We start from the raw sequence: 27,027 nt of genomic DNA on the forward strand, positions 1-27,027 counted from the left end.
CCAAAAAACATGAGATGATATTGTGACCGTGAAACAAGAGAAATAGGCTATAAAAATGAAATCAGAAAGGTGTTTAGAAATAAATACTATAATGGGCAATGGGGTGCCTGGGTAGCTCAGTTGGCTGAGTGTCTGACTCTTGGTTTTGGCTCAGGTCATGACCTCAGGATGGTGAATGAGGCTGAGCCCCACACCAGTCTCCATGCTCAGCAGGGACTCTGTTTGAAGGTTCTCTCCCTCTGCCCTCTCCCCACTCATGTGCTCTGTCTCTCTCTCTCAAAAAGAAATAAAGTAAATCTTTCAAAAAAATTATAATGGGAAAAATAACAATTTAAATTGAAGAGTGGAATTTAAGGACAAGGAAATCTCCTAGACAGTGGAACAAATGCCAAAGAGATGGACATTGGGGAAAAACAAGACTTTAAAAGATTAGATGATCAGTTCAGGAAATCTTACATCTGACTAATAGGAATTCCAGAGAGATGAGGGATAAAAGAGGGGAAGAAATTATCAAAGAAATAAAATAATACATAAAAATTCCCAGAACTGAAGGATGAGTCTTCAAATTGGAAGGCCCTCTGAGTTCCCAATACATACAATGAATGAAAACGACCCATTGAAAGACTAGAAGTTTCAGAACACTGACAATAAAAAGAATATCCTACAATCTTCCAGAGACAAAGAGAGGCCATATACAGAGGGTTAGGGATCCGCAGGATTTGCTTCTCAGTAGGTACTATGCAGCAAAAATACTGAGTGAAGAATTATTTTCAACTTAGACCTGGACTTAGACCAGCTAAACTATCTGTGGTAGCTTTGCAAAGAGGGCCCCAATGAACTACACTTCTCAATAATTATAACCTTGTGTAGTCCCTTCCAACTCTGAATGCAGGTTAGTCTATGACTTACATTTACCAATAAAGTATGGTGGAAATGACACTGGGCCAGTTCTGTTCCTCGCCTTTAAAAGGACTGGAAGTTTCTACTTCCTCCCTTTTAGAAAGCTTTTGCTTTGAGGAGCCTAAGGTGCTATGTAGGAAGTCCAGCACTCTGCTGGGGAGGCCAAGGGGAGTGGCTTCTCTGAGACTACAGAGAGAATGAAAGAGAGAGAGAAGAGAGACAGATTATAAGGAATTGGCTCAGATAGTTATGGAGGCACAGAAGTCCCAAGATCTGTAGTCAGCAAGCTGGAGATCTAGGACAGTCAATGGTATAGTTCTACCAGAAAAGCCAGCCGGCCAGTGTTTCAGTTGATTCTGAAGGCAGGAAAAAACTGATGCCCCAGCTCAAAGAGTCAGGCAGTAGTTTCCTCTTACTTGCAGGAGGGTCAGCCTTTTTGTTCTATTCAGGCCTTCAACTGATTAGATAAGGCCCACTCACATTGGGGAGTGCAATCTGTTTTACTCAGTTTACTGATTCAAATGTTATCTCACCCAAAACACCCTTACAGACATGGCCATAATAACTTTTGACCAAATATCTGGGCACCTCATGGCCCAGTCAAGTTGACTCATAAAACTAATCATCACAGAGACCTTGTCATTAGTCAAAGTTTATCTGTCAGACTAGTTTATCAGGCCCTTGCCACTAGTTCATCAGACCCGTGGCTAGAATGAATCTCAGAAGCCAACATAGGTTGGATCTCCTTCAGATTATTAGTTGTTGTGAGCTAAGTTCTGAGGAATTAATAATGATACGTCAACTTTCTTGTCCTCAAAGAGCTTATAGTCAAGTTGGAACCAAGAAATAGTAGCTTGAGGAATGAAATTATAATTCTTCACATAGTATACCATAATTTGTTGTGGTCTTCACAGTGATTCATCCTTCTCTGGAAACTGCCTCCCCTGATGGGGTATGTTATTCCCAACCATGTTTGTGTTCTGTGGTCAGAGTTGATTGAAACATAGATAGGTAAATGATTCTAGTGAGCCAATCAGTCTCTCCTAGGAGTTTTAACAGAGACACCAATGAACNAAATTATAAATATAAAATTATAATATAATATTATAATATAAAATTATAATATTCTTCACATAGTATACCATAATTTGTTGTGGTCTTCACAGTGATTCATCCTTCTCTGGAAACTGCCTCCCCTGATGGGGTATGTTATTCCCAACCATGTTTGTGTTCTGTGGTCAGAGTTGATTGAAACATAGATAGGTAAATGATTCTAGTGAGCCAATCAGTCTCTCCTAGGAGTTTTAACAGAGACACCAATGAACAGAACTGTTACAAGCTGAGTCACATCAGTGGCAATGGTCTAAATAATTCTAGCTGCTTATATTCCAGATGTTATCCTGGCTCTTTTTCTTCTCAAGATCTAGTTATTAAAAATTTAGTTTGTAGGGGCGCCTGGGTGGCACAGCGGTTAAGCGTCTGCCTTCGGCTCAGGGCGTGATCCCGGCGTTATGGNACACCTGGTAGGCTCAGGGTTATGAGTTCAAGCCCCACATTGTGCATGGAGCCTACTTAAAATAAAAATAATAATCATTTAAAANAGTTTGTAGGGACACCTGGTAGGCTCAGTTGGTAGAGCATGTGACTCTTAATCTCAGGGTTATGAGTTCAAGCCCCACATTGTGCATGGAGCCTACTTAAAATAAAAATAATAATCATTTAAAAATAAAAATTTAGTTGGATTTCATGAGATAACTCTGGAATTAACCCTGGATACCTCTTTTCCCACAACACTAAGCAATTCTCCAATTCTCAGTGGACACCAACTGGATGTCCTACAAATTTAACTCCATTCTGACACTGTCCACCTAGAGATGGTGTCAGGTCCCACAAGGTAAGGGCTCCATCCCACAAGACTGCCCCCACCTCAGAGCCATTCACAAGCTCAGTTGTCACCTGGGCTTCAGACTGGCTATAAATCAGGGGATCCTATAATCCCCTTCTCAGAGTTGATAATTTATTAGAATGGCTCACAAAGCTTGGGGGAACGCTTCCTTACATTTACCAGCTTATTATAAAGGATTTTGTAAGTGATACAGATGAAGAGCCAGATGAAGGGGTACATAAGAGTGAGGTCCAGAAGGGTCCTGAAAACAAGAGGTTCTGTGTTCATGGAACTGGGGTGTGCCACCCTCCCAGCATGTAGATATGTTTACATCCCCTAATTAAAGTTTATGGAGGGGCGCCTAGGTGGTTCAGTTCGGCTCAGGTCATGATCAGGCCCTGGAATGGAGTCCCGAATGGGGCTCCCTGCTCAGCGGGGAGTCTGCTTCTCCCTCAGCCCCTCCCCCCTGCTCTTGATCTCTCTCTCTCTCTAATAAATAAATAAAATATTAAAAAAAAAGAGATTTCATTTATTAGAGAGAGAATGTGCATGCCCAGAAGCGGGGGGGGGGGGGGGGGAAGGGGGGGGGGGACCTGGGGGCTGGGAAGGGGCCAAGCTGACTCTTGCACATGGATTTCCATCAGNCCTGGGATCATGACCTGAGCCAAAGGCAGCCGCTTAACCAACTGAGCCACCCAGGTGCCCAAATAAATAAAATCTTTAAAGAGTTTATAGAATTTAATCTGCAGCCCTTCTCCTTCCCCTTCCCTGAGGTCAGTGCGTGGGGCTGAAAATTTCAACTTTCTAATCACCTGGTCTTTCCGATGACCAGCTCCATTTTAGGGCTATCTAAGTTCCCACCCTAAATCACCTTATTATCATAAACTCAAGTGTGCTTCTTAGGGGCTCCTTTTGAATAACCAAAGACACTCCTATCAGGAAATTCCAAGGGTTTTAGGGACTTTGTGCTAGAAACTGGGGGAAAAGGCCAAATATATTTCATACTACACACCATAACCTAATAACCTTCTGTATTAGTCAGGATTCTCCAGAGAACCAGAACCAACAGGATGTGGATATATATAGAGATTTATTTTAAGGAATTGGCTCATGCAGTTGTGATGGCTTGGCAAGTCCAAAGTCTGCAGGGTAGGCCAGCAGCTGGAGACCCATGGAAGAGCTGCACTTCAAGTCTTAAGGCTGTCTGCTGGCAGAATTTCTTCTTGCTTCGGGATATCACTTTATTCTACTAAGGCCTTCAACTGATTGTATGAGGCCCACCCACATTATGGACGTAATCTGCTTTACTCAAAATTTACCAATTTAAATGTTAACCTCATCCAAAAAAACACTTGCACAAAGACCTCCAGAATATTGTTTGTCTAAGTATCTGGGCACCAGGGTTGAGCTACGTTGACACATCAAATTAACCATGACACCCTCTAATTGATTCCATTTTTAGTTTAAACTAGCTCAAATCGGTGCTGTTACTTGCAAAAGAAAAAAAATTAAATATCCCTGAATTGTTTAAACTTCTATTAATAATAGCTGCCAGGAACACTGTTAGGTTTTGGTCTACAATGATGAGTAAGACATGTTCCCTAACTTTGAGAAGCTCATAGGGTTTTGAGGGTATTTTTTTGTTTTTTGTTTTCGGGGGTGGTTCAAGATATTGCAGCTGGGGCACACTTGCACCCAGCTCCGGGGGTCCCAAACAGACCAGATTTGGCCACTCACTGCCGACAAAATCCAAAGGCAGAGAGACAAGCGGTGGTGAAACACGAAAGGAATGTATTTCAGTGAGGCCACCACCGGGAAGAACGTGGACTAGCATCTCAAAGACTGTGTCCCAAGTGCCGAAAAATATTTCCAGGTTTATATAAGGAAAATGTGGGACAAAGGTCAGTGGGTATGTGCAGGTGTGCAGGAAAGGGCAGGTCGATCACTGTCTTGGAGTCAATCACGCAGGGTCTCTCTGGCTCAGGGTAGTCCTTACTGCTTGAGGGGGTAGTTTCCATTCCCATCAGGGGTTGCTTTGCCTGCAGGGTCTTTTGCCTGAGTTAAGAGATAAGCTGGAAAGAAGAACTTAAATCAATCACAAAGTACAGACTGATGTCACCCTGGGAGTAGCTGAAGTCCTCTTGAAATATATATATATATATATAAAACATGAGGTGGTGAATCATTAAGTCCAATTGTTGCAAACACGAGTTCTACGTATGGAGACCTCTCTGAGGACTGGGAGGGTCAAAGCCTATATGCCTTTGTCCTGAGAAAAGGTTACATTGCAATGTTCTTGGTGATTCTCTGGGCACCCAAGAGAAAATCTCCCCAAATGCTGGATTTTTAGAAGGGAGCAGGCAAAGACACATTTGGAAAGCCAGCTTGGTATCAGCCTGGTGAGAACCTTACATCTCAGAGTAAAGAGTCTAGAATTTTTCCTGTCAGTAGTGGGGAAGTCTTCGGAGGTTTCCGCATGACAAAATAAGGTGATCTTGTCCCTTCTGTGTTTTAGGAAGAAGAAACTGATAGGTGTGAAGAGAGAGAGAGGAAGGGATAAGGCAGGCTGGGAGGCTGTGTCAATCAGGGTTTTTAGGTATAAGTAAGAAGTCTCAACTCTGGCCAACTTAAGCTGAAAATAAACTGATTGAAAGTAAACTGTCCAGGTCGCAATATTGATGAGAAATATACAGAACAAGGCTCAGAATATCCCTCCCGCTGCCTATTGTCCACACACATTCTTCTCCTATACTTAGTCTTCCAAAAAGTAATTCTATCCAACACACTTCAGATAGTCTCTCTCTTCTTTTACAAGATTTTATTTTAGAGACGCCTGGGTGGCTCAGTCAGTTAAGTGTCTGCATTTAGCTCAGGTCATGATCCTGGGGTCCTGGGATCGAGTCCTGCATTGGGCTCCTTGCTCAACGGGGATCCTGCTTCTCCCTCTGCCTGCTGCTCCCCCCACTTGTGCTCTCTCTGACAAATAAATAAAATCCTTAAAACAAATTTAAAAAATTTTTTATTTTATTTGAGAGCACAAGTGAGGGGAGGGGCAGAGGGACAAGCAGATTCCTCACTGAGCAGGGGGCCCTACACAGGGCTCAATCGCAGGACCCTGAGATAATGACCTGAGTTGAAGTAGGATGCTTAACTGACTGAGCCACCCAGGAGCCCCTAGATATTCTTGAAACAAATGAAATCATTCACTGCCTCCTCCCAAAAAGACAACCTCAGCTTTCAACAGTCATTGCATCAGCTCCAAGTCTAGTGTCTGTTGATGCCCACTTCCCTCCTAGTTCTGACCAGGCTCGTCCTATTTCTGTAGACTAACTTGTAAAGCTATCAATCACCAATTATGGCATTTATACTTTTCTAAAAGTGGGAAAAGAGGAGCACTTGGCTGGCTCAGTGGGAAGAGCACGTGACTCTTGATCTTGGGGTCATGGGTTCGAGCCCCATGTTGGGTGTAGCGATAACTAAAATAATAAATAAATAAATACATAAATAAATAAATACATAAATAAATAAATAAAAGTTTTTTAAAAAGTGGGCAAGGAATTCAAAGAAAAGAGAAATTTGTTTAGATAGTTGAATATATTTAGGAAAAACTGAGGAAGGAAATATGGGTGGAGACTACAGTTCTCATTTCCACAACTAATGGTGTAAGGCTGTGGGTATTTAAGACTTCTGCCCTCTCTAATTGGTCCATGTTCTCTATGCCTTTAGGCAGAACTTTAGCTGGTTAATTTTCATCCGGGGGTGTCCCAAATTTCATTTCTGAGGGATCCAAGCCCTTGGCAGTCCTGCTTATATAAGAGGTTGAAGGAATCTTTCATTAACTTCTAGCACTGGACATGGCTATCTAAGGATATACCCCTGGGGGCCCTCTGGGTTCCATCCATATGCCTCTTGACCCCATCATGTAGTCACAAACTTATTTCTCCTTGAAAATTAGGATTAATGATTCTAGTCAACATTGAAACTTTTATTTTTCTCTGTTGACCCACTGCAATGAGGAGTCCAAAATGACCAAGTGGCAACCTGACCCTCTCTATTGTGCCAACTTGGTCGAACCTTTCCTACTAGCAGAGCACAGAGTTGATGATGTGGTAGGCAGAATAATGGTCCCCAAAGAGGGCAATGTCTTAATCCCTAAAACTTGTGAATATGTTAGGTTGCTTGGCGTGAGGGATTAAGGTTGCAGATGGCATTAAGATCGCTAATCAGCTGACCTTGAGATGGGGAGAGTATCCCAGATTATCCAGGTGGGCCCAATGTAATCACAAGTGTTTACCTTATAAATGAAAGAGGGAGGCAGGAGATTCAATGTCAGTGATGAAGCATGAAAAAGAGTTGGCCAGCCATTACCGGCTTTGAAAATGGAAGGGGGTCACTTCCATAATTTGGCTATTGTAAATAATGCTGCTATAAACACATGCATGCATGCATCCCTTTGAATTAATGTTTTTGTATTTTGGGGGTAAATACCCAGTAGTGTGATTGCTGGATCACAGGGTAGTTCTATTTTTAACTTTTTGAGGACCCTCCATACTGTTTTCCACAGTGGCTACACCAATTTGCATTCCCACCAACAGTGCAAGAGGGTTCCTTTTTCTCTACATCCTTGTCAACACTTGTTTCTTGTGTTTTTTATTTTAGCCATTCTGACAGGTGTGAGGTGATATCTCATTGTGGATTTGCATTTCCCTGATGATGAATGATGTTGAGCACCTCTTCATGTATCTGTTGGCCATCTGGATGTCTTCTTCGGAGAAATGTCTGTTCATGTCTTCTGCCCATTTTTTATTTTATTTTATTTTTTTTCCTGCCCATTTTTTGATTGGATTATTTGTTTTGGGTGTGTTGAGTTGTAGTAGTTCTTAGTATATTTTGTATACTAACCCTTTATTGGACATATCATTTGCAAATATCGTCTCACATTCATTAGGTTGCCTTCTAGTTTTGTTGTTTCCTTTACTGTGCAGAAGCTTTTTATTTTGATGTAGTCCCAATAGTTTACTTTTGCTTTTATTTCTCTTTTGCCATTTGCAATGACATGAATGGAGCTAGAGAGTATAATGCCAAGTGAAGTAAGTCAAAGAAAGACAAATGCCGTACGATTTCACTCATATGCAGAATTTAAGAAACAAAACAAATGAAGAAACAGACTCCTAACTTTGGAGGACAAACTGATGGTTACCAGAGGGGTGGTGGGTGTGAGCATGGGGGAAATAGTTGATGGGGATTAAGGAGTGTGCTTGGTGTGATGAGCACTGGGTGATGTATGGAATTGTCGAATCACTACATTGTGCACCTAAAACTAATACAACACTGTACGTTAACTATACTGGAATTAAAATAAAAAATAGGGGCACCTGGGTGGCACAGCGGTTAAGCGTCTGCCTTCGGCTCAGGGCGTGATCCCGGCGTGATGGGATTGAGCCCCACGTCAGGCTCCTCTGCTATGAGCCTGCTTTTTCCTCTCCCACTCCCCCTGCTTGTGTTCCCTCTCTCGCTGGCTGTCTCTCTCTCTGTCGAATAAATAAATAAAATCTTTAAAATAAATAAATAAATAAATAAATAAATAAAAATAAAAAATAAAGAAAAAAGAAAAAAAAGAAAATGGAAGGGGGCCATGAGCCAAGGAATGTGGGTAGTCTCTAGAAGTTGGAAAAGACAAGGAAACAGGTTTGCCCCTAGAACCTCCAAGCATATAGGCATAACGTCATTTGATTTTAGCTCAGTGAGAACCATTTCAGACTTCTGACCCCCAGAACTGTAAGACCATAAATGTGTTGGTTTGGGCCACTAAGTTTGTGGTGCTTTCTTACAGATGCAAGTGTAATTTTAAGAGGCACCGCTTGTGAATTCTGGGAATGAGAAAAATAGCTCCATTAGAGGTGGTCGCTGGTGTAGAGCACATGGCACCCTCTATAGTACCGTACTCTAACATTACAAGATGCTGTCTTCCGGTTAGCAAAATAACTAAGACTTCCTGGGTCTATGTTACAAGGCCTGCGAGAATCCATGACAAGACAAAGAAGTACCATAAGGGTTAACTCGTGTATCCGACTGCCCTACTTCTTTCACTGTGAATTCCCTTGGTCAAAAGCAGTGATGTGGAGAATGTCATCTTGATACATAAGGCATCCCAAAACTTCCTGGATGGTGGTGCTGGCAAAAGTACTGTAGGCAGGGAAAATATATAGAAATCCAAAATAAGTTTCTTCTACAGTGAGGACATTAGTGTCCCCTCCATGATGGAAAGGGTCCAAGTTGGCACTAACCAGCTCCGTCTTAGTATGAGAAAGTCCATATTGTTGAGCCCTTGCATAACCTCCACCAGTCAGCCCATGACCCCTTTGCTCATGAGCTCCTAGAGCAAGCTCTGGGCTAACTAGGGTCGAGGCTGGACACCATTCACAGAACAGGTCATGTCGTCCACCTGTTTAGATTGTTTAGGGCCTCTTCTACAGCTGGGCCACAAATATTCTCACCGTAATAGATTGGTTTGCTCAACACACATTCCCACCTCCTTCTAGTGTGCCTTCGTAGACTCAGAGTCTGGAAAACTGAGTCTTAGATCCTGTTGCCATTAGGGTTCCAGATGTGATGTGTCAATCTTCTTCTTTTTTTAAAGATTTTATTTATTTATTTGACAGAGAGCACAAGCAAGGAGAGCGGCAAGCAGAGCGAGAGGGAGAAGCAGACTCCCCACTGAGCAGGGAGCCTGATGCAGGACTTGATCCCAGGACCCTGAATCAAGACCTGAGCCAAAGGCAGATGCTTAACCGACTGAGCCATGTAGGCACCCCAAGAGAATCTGTCAATCTTGCACTTGCACCAGACTTGGATTTAAGACTGAACTCACTGAGGCAGAGTGTGAAGTACTTCACTGCTGTGGATTATGGCAGAGAAACTGGCTCTGCGGTTACCAGTTCACTAATTTGATAGTTTCCTGTGGCGGCAGCCATAGCTTACCCAACCATAGCAGAACCAGTAAGATTCTAGGGGCAGGAAGTTGCTCTTACAAGTCCCATGTAAAACTTATTCCTCTAGCCCTTCCAAATACTGTATCAGCTACCTAATCCCTGATAGTAAATCCCTTGTCCCTCCAACTAGATAGAGTGATATCTGTAGTCTAGAACTGAAGCCTGACAGATAGTCTCACATTCAGGAGCCTTCTGAGAGTTTCATCCACATTCTTCCTCCCCAAACTTCCTTTTTTTTTTTTAAAAGATCTTATTTATTTATTTGTCAGAGAGAGAGAGAGCACAAGTAGGGGGAGTAGGAGGCAGAGGGAGAAGTAGGCTCCCCGCTGAGCAAGGAGCCTGATTTGGGACTCCATGCCAGGATGCTGGGATCACGATCTCAGCCGAAGGCAGCCGCTTAAACTACTGGGCCACCCAGGCGTCCCCCCTCCTCAGGTTTGATAATTTGCTGCAATAGCTCATAGAACCCAGAGAAAAGCTTTACTTAACTATTATTGGTTTATTATAAAGGGTACAAATGACCAGCCAGATGGAAGGGACACATTGAATGAGATCCAGAAGGATCCTGAGCATGTCGTGCTACATTTCTGGCACATGGATGTGTTCACCAACCTGGAAGCTCTCTAAACCCTGTCGTTCAGGGATTTCTATAGAGACTTCACCACAGGGGCATTGGTGATTACTAACTCAGTCTCATCCCCTCTCATCTCTCCAGAGGATGGAGGTTGGGGCTGAAAGTTCCAAACTTTTAATCATGGCCTAGCCTTTCTGGTGACCAGACCCTAAGAAGGAGCCCACCAAGAGTCCCCTCATTAGAACTAAAGGCATTCTAATCACCCAGGAAATCCCAAGGGATTTCCCAAGCTCCGTGTAAGATGCTCCAATCGTCCCATTACTCAGGAAATAACATGGGTTTAGGAGTTCTGTGTTAGGAATGAGGGCAGAGATCAAATACATATTTCTTATTATGTCACATCCGGCAAGAAGTCTTGTGGGATGAGTAAGATGGTCAAAATCCCTATGTACTAAATTGTGGCACGGAGCCAGAAAATTCTTGTAACCAAGAGACGATACGATAAACGCATACTCTTATGTATTACATCTATTTTCTGTTACTTAAGCCCAAGAAAAAGACTTCACCAACTCAGTATCCTCTTTGTGCCCCTCCTCTTTCAGTAACACTTCCCCCAAGAGGATGAAACCACTATTCTGACTTCTAATCCCTTGATTAGTTTGTCCTGTTCTTGAATTCACAAACCAGCACTGCGCGAGCATTACAGCCATTCCGCATCCTTGCCAGATTGTGGTACGGTCAGTTTTTCTTTTCAGTTTTAGCCTTTCCAGTAGATGTAGTGCTGTTCTGTTTTCTTAGATTCCGTATTTGTCCATTTGGCATCCATTTGGCACAGGGCCAAATTAACACCCAAAATTGTTTACATCTCCCTAGCAATCCAGCTTTTGCGAGTATGCAAAAATCGTATTACGAACCCCTCAACAAATCCCACATCCATCCCCTCAACCCCCTCTTTATCTAACTCTCATACCAAGCCAATATTTCCCCTGGCTGAAATCAACCAGGGACAAGTACCAGATAACTAGAGACCATTCCTGTAGCTGACATTATTCAAATCCTCGAATCCTAAACTCCTTCCTTGCCCTGCCTTGCCTCTCCTACAGGCTGTGGCCTATGCTCTTCCCTCACTCCTGTTTCTCCCTGCTGACCAAACCCGATGCTTCTCCATGTGGCCCTGCATGGCCTGTGTACCTCCTTCTGCTGGAAACTCTAGGTAATACAAATCTTCTTTCAACGGCATGAGCCTCTCCATGTCATCACTCACTCAATCACCTCTGTGAATCCCGTAGACATGATTGATGCACGTACTATATCATTGTTGGTTTAATTTCCATGTCCCTAAAGACAAATAAGATGGTACATCTTCTCGTGTGTTTATTGGTGATTTAAATATCCCCTTGTGAATTGCCTGCTTAATTCTCCTGCTTTCTTTTCCATTGGATTGTCTCTCTTTTTCTTATCAATTATTTTTAAAAATTTATTTTAGGGAAAGAGAGAGAGAGAGCAAGAGAATGCAAGCAGGAGAAGGGGCAGAAGGAGAGAGAGAGAGACAGAATCCTCAAACAGATTCCCCAGTGAGCACAGAGCCCCATGTGGGCTTGATCCCAGGTCCCTGAGATCATGACCTGAGTCAAAATGAAGAGCCAGCCGCCTAACCAACTTAGCCACCCAGGCTCGCCTTTTTCTTATCGTATAAAGCAAAATGGAGTCGCTCATGTCAAGCAGTCAAAGATACTGCAGCTAGGAGATAGCGCCCGGACCAGCGTCAGCTGACGCCCCGGAACTGATAACGAGCAGAACCAGAGTAGGTCTGCGGGAACCCAAAACCGATTCAATCCCTTTAGAAAGGGAAGGATTTTGTCAGACTCTTCAGACCTGACCCATCTATGTCTGACCACTTCAAGAAGGCAACTGCCGAGGAAGGCTCTGTGCGATGGATCTCGGAACAGAACTGAGACCCTTCCCTGCTGGAACTTCAGACGCAGCAAGGGCCAAGGGCTGACAGCAGACCGAGCCCTTATCTCCACGGTGCGCCCACAGACTGACTTCGCGTTTGGTTCCTTAACTTCTGCACCTGTCTGTTAGCTTGTTCGTTGTGTGGCTTGTCTCCCGTCCGGCTCTGTGTGCTGTGTAGGAAGCCAAGTTTAATGACACGGTGAACTGTCATTGAGTTTGGAATCCTGAACCTGCTTTATAGTTGTGATTTAACTTTGCTTTATGATTGAATAAAGCTGACATTGTGGAAAGCCTTCATAGCGTGCTCGTGACACTTAACAATTTTTAAGAATTCTTCGTATATTCTGCCGAGTCCTTTGTCAGCTATATGCATCACACATAGTTTCCTCCATACAGTGGCTTGCCTTCTTACTTTTTTTTCCTCCTGCCTTCTTACTTTCTTAACGGCATCTTTTGATGTCTTAATCTACTTTTCCATTCTAAAATCGCTATTTTAGGGGCCGCTGGGTGGCTCAGTCGGTTGAGCATCTGCCTTCGGCTCAGGTCATGATCCCAGGGTCCTGGCATCGAGCCGGACGTTGGGCTCCCGGCTCAGCGGGGAGTCTACTTTTCTCTCCCCCTCTATGCTCTCTCTCTCAAGTAAATAAATAAAATCTTTATTGAAAAAAAAATTCCTTGAGTCAGGGATGAAGGGGAAGTCAAAGGTAAGGCAAAGAACTTGGACTTTGAGGGATTTAAGAGGTGGGTAACTTGCACTCTATTCACCTCCCTAACTTGCCATGGGTAGACATGTACACATGGTAGTATCTCCCGTTTCAGAGGAACTGTGTTTCAGCTTGTACCAGGATGGTTCAAGGACATGGGTGAGACTCAGAGAGATCCTTAGATCCAATAGGAGCCCATATGAGACAGTTTTTAGTGGAGGTACTGCTGAGTCATAACTGAACCAAGAGATTAGACCAACATTTCATCGCATGCAGACTTCAAGGGCAATAGCCAACAAGGTTCCCAGCGATCAGAAAGACAAAAAAGGAAAACTGCTTCAGAAACCAAGGGCGCCAGAGACTCTGTGAGAGCAGATCTAAGACTCTCTTTCTCTCCATATACCAGGACGTCATACAGCCATTTCACACTCCAGGAGACGTATCAGAAAGAAGGGGAGGAGGAGACAATCCTAAGATGTGAGAATCTACCTGAAGGAGTTGTTTTGCCATGAAGAGTCTGTTAAAACCAAAACACACAGAGAGTCTATTCATTGGCAAGTTTAAGGTACCAACCCACTAGTGGTATTAGGGTTGTGAAGATTTGATCACTTACAGAAAATGAACTATTATTTCTTAGCGCGTGTGATTGTATAATTTTGTAACCACATACTATTGTAAAGTGTAAATCATTCTCATGCTTTCCTGCCTCTGGAGGGCGCTTCTTTCAACATTATTCTCATTCTTTGGTATTAATTTATATGAGACCAGACTCAATCTTCTTGTGAAAATAAAAACACGTAGCACAGTTAGGGGTTTTGATGTTGTGTATCATGTCAATCATCCTCTTCTGATTTGAGGAGACAGTATTTATACTGACAATATTTGCAGTGTTTAGGAACATACAAATAGCAATTAGCACAATATTACTCGGGTAATAAATCAAACACAAGATCAAGGAAGAAAACTAATAAGAACTATAGATTTGTTTTGTAAGTGATTCTCCCAGGACAAAAGTCTTATATGACCCCTTTATTCAAATTACACTTCCAAGGACATATTTAAATTAGGAAAGAATATAGCAAGTTGATAACAGTTATAGTCACCAAGTCTCCAATTGGCCCAAATGGAAATGGAAAACAAGACTTTTTTTTTTAAGATTTTTTTTTAAAGATTTTATTTATTCATTTGATAGAGTGAGACAGCCAGCAAGAGAGGGAACACAAGCAGGGGGAGTGGGAGAGGAAGAAGCAGGCTCATAGCGGAGGAGCCTGATGTGGGGCTCAATCCCAGGACTCCAGAATCACGCCCTGAGCAGAAGGCAGACGCTTAACGACTAAGCCACCCAGGCGTCCCTTTTTTTTTAAAGATTTTATTTATTTAGTTGACAGAGAGAGTGAGAGCACAAGCAGGGGGAGTGGCAGGCAGAGGGAGAGGGAGAAGCAGGCTCCCCACTGAGCAAGAGGCTCCATCCCAGGGTCCTGGGATCATGACCTGAGCCAAGGCAGATGCTTAACCAACTGAGCCACCCAGGCACCCCAAGACTGACATTTTTGTATACGTTCTCAATTTAACTCCTTGTCAAATCGGATTCTTTGAACTACTTTGATAATGCAGAATGCTATTGCTCCCTCTGTTGCTACAAGGAAGAGGGGACATCTTCATTTCTTTCACAGACACTTTTGTTAAAAATTGTGAGACTTGGGACACGTGGGTGGCTCAGTCAGTTAAGTGTCTGCCTTCGGCTCAGGTCATGATCCTGGAGTCCTCGGATGGAGCCTGCATCGGGCTCCCTGCTCAGTGGGGAGCCTGCTTCTCTCTCTGCCCCCTGCTCTTGCTCTCTCTCTCAAATAAATAAATAAATAAATAAAATCTTTTTAAAAAATCGTGAGACTTGCTTTTATTTATTTATTTTTAAAGATTTTATTTACTTATTTGAGAGAGAGAACGCAAGCAAGAGAACACAAGCAGGGGGAGCGGCAGAGAAAGGGAGAAGCAGGCTCCCCGCCGAGCAGGGAGGGCGAAGCAGGGCTCATTCTCAAGACCCTGGGATCATGACCTGAGGCGAAGGCAGACACTTAACAAACTGAGCCACCCAGGCGCCCTGAGACCTGCTTTTAAAGGCTAGGCTCTGGCATTTCATTAGTTAGCATTAAAAGTGAAATTCAGTCCTTTAAATCTTGATTTAACTGACTGAAGAAACAGATGAAAATATTTTCTTAATAAGGAACATACAGCAAAAATCTTCCATATTAACTTTCCACGTTAGTAACTCTCTTCTTCCTCTGTTTATTGACTCCTTTTTCTCTGTCCTGTAATATGCAGAAATCTTATCTCAAAAATTACCTGAACGTGATATATCTAAACACTGGATTACTATTCAGCAACAAGAAGGAATGAGCCACTGACACATGTAAGACAACGTGGATAGATCAACAAAACATTGTGCTGAATGGAAGAAGTAGGCACAAGAGTCCATGCTATATGATTCCATGACAGGAAATGCAGGAAAGGCAAAAGTCCAATATAATGATAGTAGGTCAACAGTTGTCTTGAATGGGGTGTAGAGTGAGGAAATGACTACAAAGAGGCTTGTGGGATTTTTTTTGCTTGATGGAAACATTCTATGTGTTGATGAGTACATACATTTGCTAAAACTCATTTAACTATACATTTACTTTATAGTTATACTATACATTTAATTGGTGAATTTTTGTATGTCAGTTATGCCTTAATAAATTTAATAATTAAAAATGAACTGAAAAGAGGGGCACCTGGGTGGCTCAGTCAGTTAAGCGTCTGCCTTCAGCTCAGGTCGTGATCTTAGGGTCCTGGGATCGAGCCCCATGTTGGGCTCTCTGCTTGGCAGGGGGTCTGCTTCTTTCTCCCACTCTCCCTCTGTTCTCTCTCTGATAAATAAATAAAATATTTTTAAAAAACAAACTGAAAAGAAACAGATTTTTTATTTTTATTTATTTATTTATTTTTAAATATATATTTTCTAAAATAATCTCCCAACCTGGGGCTCAAACTTACAGCCCGGAGACCAAGAGTCACACACCCCACAGACTGGGCCAACCAGGGCCCCATGTAATAGCTTTTTAAACTGTAAGAAACTCAACTTTTGTTTCTGGCAACATGGTGAAGCAGGAGTCAAGGTTGAACCCTCCCGCTGAAAACAACTAAAATGCTAGAGCATAACAGGAAAAAAAACAAAAACAAAAACAAAAACAAAAACAAAAAAACCCTTGACTGCATCCATGAGTTGAGAAGAGAGTGAGGAATGTTCAGACCAGAAACGGAACAGAGGCAGAAAACCAGACAGATAGACCACTGAAACAGTTTTCACTTGGTAGGACCTTGTCAAACCAAGTGAACTTGAGCACTGGATTCTGAGACTCAGGTCACGGTCAGGGTTTTCCAAAGTATGGATTCTGAAAGATGAAATCCCCAATAAAGCACGAACCACAAAAGGGCTAAGAGTTAATTAGAAATAAACCTACCCTAAAGACTTGTAGATATTTCTCCACAGAAGACCTACAAATGGCCTAAAAGCACAAGAAAATGGTGTGAGAAACCAAGGCAAAAGAAAAAAAATTAAATTTCCTTGTAACCTGCAGTCCATTGACAAATACTTGAGTCAAGCAGAGTGTAACATTCTTCGAGGAACTCCCAACTGTCTTACTGTTAATGCTTTGCTAGAGGGAAAAACAACCTTAGCTTTATCAGTACCTAAGCCTCCAGGGTCTTGTGAGTCTTCTTGAGCGTATGAAAGTCCTTTTGGAAACCTGCCTTTGTCTTTACTTCACCCGACCCCAAAGTATGGAGTCAGTTGCCTCACAATCCCTGGGCAGAGGCTCTTTCTGCCCAAGGGCCCTGTCCCCGTGCTTTAATAAAACCACCTATTTGCACAGAAGACAACTGCTCAAGAATTCTTTATTGGACATTGGCTCCAAACCCCAACCTTCAAACTACATGAAAAAGATGCTCAACGTCATTAGTCATTCAGGAAATGCAAATCAAAACCAGGCAATATTACGTGATCCCACTAGGATAGCTTTTTGCATCAGAAAGAATAAATTTAACCAAAGAGGTGAACGATCTGTATACTAAAAACTGAAAGACTAAAAACTAAGACAATGGTGATAGAAATTGAAGAAGAGGGGCACCTGGGTGGCTCAGTCGTTAAGCATCTGCCTTTGGCTCAGTTCATGATCTCTGCGTTCTGGGATTGAACCCCACATTGGGCTCCCTGCTCCGCAGGAAGCCTGCTTCTCCCTCTCCCCCTCCCTCTGCTTGTGTTCCGTCTCTCACTCTGTCAAATAAATAAATAAAATCTTAAAAAAAAAGAAATTGAAGAAAACCCAAATAAATGGGAAGATATTCTGTGCTCATCGATAGGAGGAATTGATATTGTTAAAATGGCCATACTACCCAAAGCAATCTACAGATTCGATGCAATCCCTATCAAAGTTCCAATGGCATTTTTCACAGAAATAGAATAAACAATCCTAAAATGTGTATGGAACCATGAAAGACCCCAAATAGCCAAAGCAATCTTGAGAAAGAAGAGCAAAGCTAGAGGCATCACACCTCTCGATTTCAAAATATATTACAAAATAGGGGCACCTGGGTGGTGTAGTGGTGGCCCACTCTTGGTTTCACAGGCTCAGGTCATGACCTTGGGGTTGTGGAATCAGGTCCCATGTTGGGCTCTACACTCAGCGAGGAGTCTGCTTGAGTTTCTCTCTCCCTCGCCCTCTGCCCCTCCCCCCTCTCAAATAAATGGATAAATCTTTAAAAATATATATATATACACACACATATACAGATTATAAAATAAATTACAAAGCTCTAGTAATCAAAACAGGGTGGCATTGACATAAAAATAGACCTCTAGATCAATGGAACAAAATAGAGACTGCACAAATAAACTCAGGAATCTATGGTCAATTAATTTACAACAAAGGAGCCAGGAACATACAATGGGGAAAGGATAGTCTTTTCAATAAATCGTGTTGGGAAAACTGGACCATCGCATGCAAAAGAATGAAACTAGACCCGTCTCTCACCATACACAAAAATCCATTCAAAACGGATAAAAGACTTGAACAGAAGACCTAAAATCATAGAACTCTTAGAAGACGTAGGGGGTAAGCTCATTGATATTGGTCTTGGCAATGATTTTTTGGATTTGACACCAAAAGCAAAGGCAACAGAAGCTAAAACAAAGTGGGACTACATCAAACTAAAGAGCCTCTACAGGGCAAGGGAAATAATAAACTGAAAAGGGCAAACTACAGAAAGAAAATATTTACAAATTATATATCTGATAATGAGTAAGGGAGAGGCAGGGCTAGGTATGGAGAGATAGATAGGGGACTATGTGGTCAGGATCACAGAAATCCCCAAAATGTGGAGGTGTAAGGAAACCAGAGTTAAAGGAACACACCAGACCACCCTGCCCTAGGTGTCCAGGGCTGGCGGGGGGGTGGGGGGTCTTATTTATTTATTTATTTATTTATTTATTTATTTATTTAAGATTTTATTTATTTATTTGACAGAGAGAGAGAGGCAGCGAGAGAGGGAACACAAGCAGGGGGAGTGGGAGAGAAAGAAGCAGGCTTCAAGTGGAGGAGCCTGATGCGGGGCTCGATCCCAGGACCCCGGAATCATGACCTGAGCCGAAGGCAGACGCTTAATGACTGAGCCACCCAGGCGCCCCTGAGGGTCTTATTTATGACAGTCTCCTGTGGTCAACAGAAAATAAACAGACCCTAAAAAGAAGTAAGCCACTAAAGATGTCCTTAATCAATTGTGCTGCCAGTAGAGAAGTCAAAAGGATTTAAGTTCCCTGGCTAGCCTTCAGTCAAAGAACAACTCTAAAAGCCTTCAGTGGCAACCCTGTCAGGACCCTTCTCATGCCTGAGAGCTTCTTCTATATCCTTAATAAAACTGTATCGCTTTACTTGCTGTCCTTTGTCTGCAAGATTCATTCTTCGACTCTATGAGACAAGAACTTAGCTCTCCCACTTCAATAAGACATTAATATCCAAAATATAAAAGGACCCATAAAAGTCAATAGCAAAAAAAAAACCTGATTTAAAAATGAGCAGGGAGGGGCGCCTGGGTGGCACAGCGGTTAGGCGTCTGCCTTCGGCTCAGGGCGTGATCCCGGCGTTACGGGATCGAGCCCCACATCAGGCTCCTCCGCTATGAGCCTGCTTCTTCCTCTCCCACTCCCCCTGCCTGTGTTCCCTCTCTCGCTGGCTGTCTCTATCTCTGTCAAATAAATAAATAAATAAAATCTTTAAAAAAAAATGAGCAGAGAAACTGAATAGACATTTTTCCCAAGAAGATGTACAAATGGCCAACAGGTACATGAGAAGGTGCTCAATCATCAGGGAAATGCAAATCAAAATCACAATGAGATACCACCTCACATCTATTACAATGGCTATCATCAAAAAACACAAGAGATAAGTGTTGATGAGAATGTGGAGAAAATGGAATCCTCGTGCACTGTTGGTGGGAATGTAAATTGGTGCAGCCAGTATGGAAAACATCATGAAGTTTCCTCCAAAAATTAAAAATAGAACCACCACATGATCCAGCAATCCCGCTTCTGGACATAAATCCAAAGGAAATGAAAACACTGCAGGATTATTCACAGTAGCCAAGATAGAGAAACAAGCTAAGTGTCCATCAACAGATGAATAAATAAGATGTGATTATATATACGTGGAATATTATTCAGCTATGACAAAGAAGGAAACCCTGCCACCTGCAACAACATGGATAGACCTGAGGGCATTATGCTCTGTGAAACAAACCAGAGAAAGATAAATAAATACTGCATGGCATCACTTAGGTATGGGGGAAAAAATGGAACTCAGAGAGAGTTAAAAAAGTGGTTGTCAGAGGTAGAGGTGGGGGGTGGGGGATGGGAGCAGGAAGTCGGGAGATGTTGGTAAAAAGGTACCAACTTTCAGTTATAAAATGAGTTAAGTTCTGAGGGTCTAATGTGAAACATGGTGACTGCTGTTGGTAACACTATATTGTATAATTGAAATTTGCTGAGAGTAGAACTTAAATGCTATCACAAAAATTTTTTTTACAAAGATAAATATGCGGAGTGCCAGGGTGGCTCAGTCGTTAAGCGTCTGCCTTCGGCTCAGGTCATGGTCCCGGGATCCTGGGATCGAGCCCCGCATCGGGCTCCTCTGCTATAAGCCTGCTTCTCCCTCTCCCACTCCCCCTGCTTGTGTTACCTCTCTCGCTGCGTCTCTCTCTGTCAAATAAATTAAAAAATCTTAAAAAAATAAATAAAAAGATAAATATGCAAGGTGATGGATGTGTTAATAACTAGATGGGGGTTCCCTTCACAATGTATACATTTATCAAAACACCATGATGTACACGTTAAATGTCTTACATGTTTTTTGTCAATTACCTTGATAAAGCAGCAATTTAAAAGAATACAATCAATGTACTTATAGAACAATTATACTTAAGTTTGAGAGCATAAATGTATTTTAACAAAATAAGTACTAAAATTATTATGTATTATCTCTGTATTTCCTTTGTTTACAACATGTTGACAAAAATAAATTAATGTTTTAAAAAAGATTTTATTTATTTATTTGACAGAGAGAGAGCACAAGGGAGGGAGAGGGAGAAACAGGCTCTCCGCTGAGCAGGGAGCCTGACTCAGGAGTCGGTCCCAGGACTCGGGGATCGTGACCTGAGCGAAGGCAGATGCTTAACCAACTGAGCCACCCATGAGCCCGACAAAAATAAATTTAAATGAAATTGTCACCAGCTAGTCCCCACGACCTGGTCTTTACTGCCCACCTGCGTGTACTCACCGACCTTTGTCCCACTTTTTCTTTAACCTCTTCTTTCCAGCTTATCTCTTAACTCAGGCAAATGGAAAGCAAAACCGCCCTTGGAGCAGTAATGATTGCGTTGACAAGACCTCCAACAAGCCCAGATGGCCCAGACCAGTTTGAGCTTAACCCGACTTGCGCCTGCACAGATGGACCACGGGAAGATCATGGAATGACCATGGAATGATTGACAACTACCTTATAATACTAAAATCTTCACCCAAAGAGGAACACAAGCCTCATCTACGTAACATACAATGTGTGTGTAGGCATGTTTCCTTCGGCACATGCACAACCTTACACCACCTCTACGTATTACAAGGCTTCCCTATCTAAATACTCATCCTAACCCTAAATTAACTCAACCTGGTGCAGTTTCTGACTCACCAAGGAAGGAACTTGGTCACAGAATCTTACAAAAAAAGGAAGGAGGAAATATGTTTGGTTTTTGTCCCCAATTCCTGGCACAGAACTTCTAAAACCCTTGTAATCATCTGAGTGGTAAGAGTATCTTTTGCTGCTAATGAGATGACTAGTGGCTGGGAACCTGTAAATGGCTTGGGGAGGGGGGAAGGGGTTGATCAGGACTTCATTAGAGGGTTGGAACTTTCAGTCCCATCACCCCCTCCCCACCTCCAGGAAGGGGAGAGGAGCTGGAGATAAAGTTCATTCCCAAAGGTGAATGATTTAATCAATCATGCTTAAATAATGTGGAACCCCTAAATGATAGGGTTGAGAGAGCTTCCAGATTGTTGACCACATCAAAGTGCTGGGCAGGGTAAGTGTTGGGAGGGTAGTATGCCCAGAGGAAGCTCCTTGTCCCTTATCCCACATCTTGTCCTCTAGGTCTCTTCCATTTGGCTGGCCCTGAATTGTGTCTCTTGTAATAAACCAGTAATAGTAAGCAAAGGATTCTCTTGAGTTCTGTGAGCCATTCTAGCAAATTATTGAATCTGAGGTGGGCGTTGTAAGAACCCTCAGAAGTACAAGTGGCAACTTGGAACTTTCGATGGGAGTTTGAAGGGAGGTTTGGGAGATTAAGCCCTTAAACCTGTAGAGTCCACATTTATTCTGGGTAGTTAGTGTCAAAAATGAATTGAGGGACACCTGGATGGCTCAGTCGGTTAAGCTTCTGCCTTTGGCTCAGGTCACGATTCTGGGGTCCTGGGATCGAGTCCCACATCGGGCTCCTTGTCAGTGGGGAAGCTGCTTCTCCCACTGTGTGCCACTCCCCCTGCTTGTGTGTGCTCTCTCTCTGACAACTAAATCAAATCTTTAAAAAAAATGAATTGAATTGTAAGACACTCAGTTGATGTTGGCAGAAAAAGCTTGGTATGGAAAAAAAACTCACATTTGATGTCGGAAGTATTGTGAGTGAAAGAAAGATGACACAGCCCTAGCCTACTAATACAATACAGGATGTCTTCATAGTCTCAGGATAGAGAAAGATTTCTTAGACATGATGTAAAAGGCACTAGCCATAAAAGAATAAAAAGACAAATTGGACCTTATTAAAATTAATAACTTCTGCTGGAAAACTGGAAACAACCCAAATTTCCATCAACAGATGAAAGGATAAGCAAATTGGGATATATCTTTGCAGTGAAATATTACATAGAAATAAAAAGGACAAACTATTGATACACACAATAGCATGGACTAATCCCAAAAATAGGATGTTAAAGAAAAGAAGCCAGACACAAAAGAATCCACACTGTATTCATATAAAGTGTGGAAGCTAGCAAAATCAATCCACTGTGATACAAACCAGAACTTTGGTCGCCTCTGTGGGGGCCAGGAATTGATTAGGAAGGGGTACGAGGGAACTTTCTGGGGTGATGAAAATATTCCAGAATTCGATTAGGGTGATGACACTATGTATTTGTCATAACTACTCAAATTTATTTGAGATCTGTGCATACATATGTGTATGTAAATTACATCTAAATGAACAAAACCAAAAAGCATTTTTAAAAGATTATATGAGATATGACGTATAGCCACCAGTTTCTTAAAAATTAAGAAGTCTCATAATGCCAGTATCAGAAAATATATGAAATACTCATCCACCCCTAATGGGAGTATTATTTGGCTTAATGACTGGGCAAAACAACATGACACCATGAATTTGAACACTTGGGAACCAATGACCCAGCAACTCTACTCCAGATACACTTGCACGTGTGTTAACTTAACTGACAGGCCATGTGGATTAAAGAAGATCCAGATAAAATAATAAAATTATTAGAGGAAAATCATGGCAAACATTGGTATAACTTTAGGATGAGAGCAACTTTCTGAAGCAAAAAGGAAAAGACATACTTAACAACATAAAATTTAAAATCGTATCGCAAAAGACACTATAAACAGAGTCCAAAGACAAACTGGGGATAAATGTTTGCAACACATGACGGGTAAAGGGTTAACACCTGTAATCAATGAAAACACCTGTAATTCCTTGGGAGAAAAACACCTCAGTAGAAAAAAAAGCAAAATATATGAATAGTTCACAAAAGAGGAATACAAGTGTCCAAAACAAAACAAACCACTGAAAGATGATCTTCGTGAGTAATCAAAACACATTGTGGGGGGCGCCTGGCTGGCTCAGGAGGTTAAGCGTCTGCCCTGGGCTGGGGTCATGGTCTCAGGCTCCTGGGATCGAGCCCCACATGGGGCTCTCTGCTCAGTGGCAAGTCAGCTTCTCCCTCTCCTCTGTGATCTCTCTCGTGTTTGCTTGCTCTCAAATAATCTCAAACAAACAAACAAAAAACCACATTGTGCTTTTGTGATGATTAACAGAGGCAAACATTTTCAATATATTTTTAAGACTTTATTTTTAAGTAATCTCTACACCCAATGTGGGGCTCAAACTCACAACCCCGAGATCAATAGTCGCACGCTCCACCAACTGAACCAGCCAGGCGCCCCTCAATCTTTTTGATACCTGATCCCTCCCTGTCTTTATCCTCATTTTCTCCCCAATTCCCTGTAATTGGCTTTGACCTCGACATTCCACTGAAATTGCCCTTGGTGAGGTCTTCCAAATACAAAGCGCACTCCTAACCCTCCCTAGAATTCTCCAAGGCACTTGTCCCGTAACATATCCTTCCATGCATACTCCTCCCAGGCTTCTTAAGAATCATTCCCACTGGGCGCCTGGGTGGCTCAGTCAGTTAAGCGTCTGCCTTTGGCTTGGGTTGTGGTCCCAGGGTCCTGGGATAGAGCCCCACGTCAGGCTCCCTGCTCAGCGGGGACCCTGCTTCTTCTTCTACCTGCCACTCCCCCTGCTTGTGTGGTCTCTCGCTCTCTCTCTCAAATAAATAAGATCTTATAAAAAAATTTTTAAAAAAGAATCATTCCCACCATCCTAGTCCACTTCTATCTCTTGACCAGCCATTTCCCTTCCTTTTCCTGCCCTCCAGGTTTGACCAACGGTAGGAAGACATTCCTTTTTTGATGGGTGGGGGAGGGAGGCTCCTCAGCATCTGAGAATTTCTCACCTTATGAATCTTTTATGCAGACCCCACCTGTCACTCTAGAAGTTGAAAACGTCAGGTATGTGCTTTCCCAGCCCCTCTGCAGCCGGCACTGACCTGGCCTGGGCTGATCAGATGCAGGTATCGTAGACTTGGCTCTGGACTTACGTGGAAAGCTGCAGAATCAATGGAAGGCTGTTCCTGGCAGGTTCCCTGGCAGTCCTGTGGAGCTCAGTTCTCAGCCCAATGGTGTCAGAGGTGTGAGGTGTGACATCTAGTGGACGGTGGTATCCTCACCAGACAGTGTTCATGGAGTGATTTTTGGCTGTGGCTTTACCCGTTAGGCTCTGAGCCTGATTCTCCAGCTTTCCCAGTGATTCTGTGAGCTATTTATAGCTTAACTTAAAAAATCAGGATCTATTTCCATTGCTTGCGACTGAGAACTCTGACAAATATAGCATTTCGAAAAGCTGTCCTCCGCTCTGTTTCTCTATACCACCAAAAACCACACTTATTTACCTTCTAAACTTCTATTATATTATTAAAGAAGCCATGAAACTTAGCACATTATCATTTGTTACCTTATACTTTAATTTTTCATTTTCGTATGTTTCTTACAAGCCCTGTTGTGCCTATAAATTATGTCTCTCCAACAATACCATGAACAATGAGCACAATGACAGTGAAAGACCACATAGCCTTATATTTTTGTTAATGGAGATCATGGGCCCAGGACCAACTGAAGACAGAGGGGTACATGCTGGCAGGTGCGGTATCCCTGAGCAGTTGAGAGGAGAAGAGATCTAGTACCCAAGTCAAGGAGTTGGCCTTGGGAGCAGAGACCATCCAGCTATAGCAGGAGGAGGGCAGACAGAGTGTAAGGGTACAGATGCTTGCAGTGGTAGGTGTGGTGGTGAGTGCCTTAATTTTCTCCGTGGATTAGGAAGCAGTGTCAAACAAATGAAACAACCCAAACGTCCATCAACAGGTGAAAGGATAAAGGAAATTTTCACTTACTACCCTCCGCTCTTCTGCTGACTCTCTCAAAGCTCCTCCTGAGGGAGGGTCCTATGAGAACAAAGCAAACAGAATGTTGGTAAGAAATACAGCAGATAAAGTCACTTTATCTCGTTCAAGGATAAATTCACGGCAAGAAGCCATTATCTTTTCAGTCTATTCAGCCGCTAAGCTTCAGAATGAGATATTGTTGTTATTGCACAGCATTCTTAACCCGTTTATTTCAATGGCAAGACGAAGTATTTGACAGAGGACGGACTCTGTCATTACATTTATATGACAGACACTTTCTGTACATTGAGTGAGTTAAAAATATACAGCTCTGAGATTTTGACCCAAAAAAAGTATTTAAAATATGTCATAAGATTGGGGCGCCTGGGTGGCACAGCGGTTGAGCGCCTGCCTTCGGCTCAGGGCATGATCCTGGCGTTATGGGATCGAGCCCCACATCAGGCTCCTCCGCTATGAGCCTGCTTCTCCCTCTCCCACTCCCCCTGCTTGTATTCCCTCTCTCGCTGGCTGTCTCTATCTCTGTCAAATAAATAAATAAAATCTTTAAATAAATAAATAAATAAATAATAAAATATGTCATAAGATAAACATGATGTAAATATTTTTTAAAATTTCTGTATATTATGACATTTTGGTGTATATTTGACATTATGACATTAAAAAAACGTTTGTGGCTGGTGAGAGACTGCCCCTCCCAGAGTAGCCTAAAAGCACACCTCTCATATGCACACCAACCAATCCAGAGTTTATACTCCCAACTACCTTCTGATCTAACTCTCACACATTAATCCAGTACAGGTGGCCCTTGAACAACATGGGTTTGAACTGTGCGGGTCTACTTACACATGGATTGTTTTCAATAAACATACTACAGTACTATAAAGTCACTTTCTCGGTTTTATATTTTCTCAATAACATTTTCTTTTTTTTTTTAAAGATTTTATTTATTTATTTGACAGAGAGAGAAACAGCCAGCGAGAGAGGGAACACAGTCAGGGGGAGTGGGAGAGGAAGAAGCAGGTTCCCAGCGAGGAGCCTGATGTGGGGCTCGATCCCAGAACGCCAGGATCACGCCCTGAGCCGAAGGCAGACGCTTAATGACTGAGCCACCCAGGCACCCCTCTCAATAACATTTTCTTTTCTCGAGCTTACTTTATTGTAAGAATACAGTATATAAAATATATAACATACAAAATACGTGTTAGTTGCCTGTTTCTGTCAGCAGTAAGGCTTCCAGTCATCAGGATGCTATTAGTAAAGTTTTGGGGAATCAAAAGTTTTATGCAGAGTTTTGACTGCACACAGGGTGGGAGACAGGGTGTGCTGGTGCCCCGAACCCCCATGTTACTCAAGAGTCAACTGTATTTCCCTTGCCCTAAGTGATTCCAGATCCCAGTACCAGGTAACTAGGGACCACCCCTATAGCTTACATCTGACCAAAATTATTTCCAACTAGTCAATCCTAAACTGTTGGTCCTGCCTTGTCTTTTCCATGGAAAGCCCAGTAAGGGTCATGAACTGTGCACCAGCTACCTCCCGACCAATGCCGACGCTTGCTATATGGCCCTGCACAGTGTGCAGTGACTGCTCTCTAGGATATGGGAGTATAATCACTTTCTTCCTTT

At 42.5% G+C, this 27,027-nt stretch overlaps 1 protein-coding gene across 7 annotated transcripts in view; it reads right to left on the bottom strand.

Annotated features, from left to right (window-relative positions):
- The window catches only part of ZNF318 (zinc finger protein 318), a 96,803-nt gene that overhangs the window by 61,691 nt on the left and 8,085 nt on the right, over positions 1-27,027 (bottom strand). For all 7 annotated transcript variants that reach the window (XR_004622089.1, XR_004622087.1, XR_004622086.1 and 4 more), the window contains exon 2: positions 25,391-25,441. Coding sequence is in view for 2 of the 7 variants with exons in the window: in XM_011218787.3 (XP_011217089.2) it covers positions 25,391-25,441 (51 nt within the window). In the remaining 5 variants the exon portion in view is untranslated. The remainder of the gene's footprint in view (positions 1-25,390; positions 25,442-27,027) is intronic.

Source organism: Ailuropoda melanoleuca, chromosome 19 (genome assembly GCF_002007445.2).
Source record: "Ailuropoda melanoleuca isolate Jingjing chromosome 19, ASM200744v2, whole genome shotgun sequence".
Taxonomy (NCBI): Eukaryota; Metazoa; Chordata; class Mammalia; order Carnivora; family Ursidae; genus Ailuropoda; species Ailuropoda melanoleuca.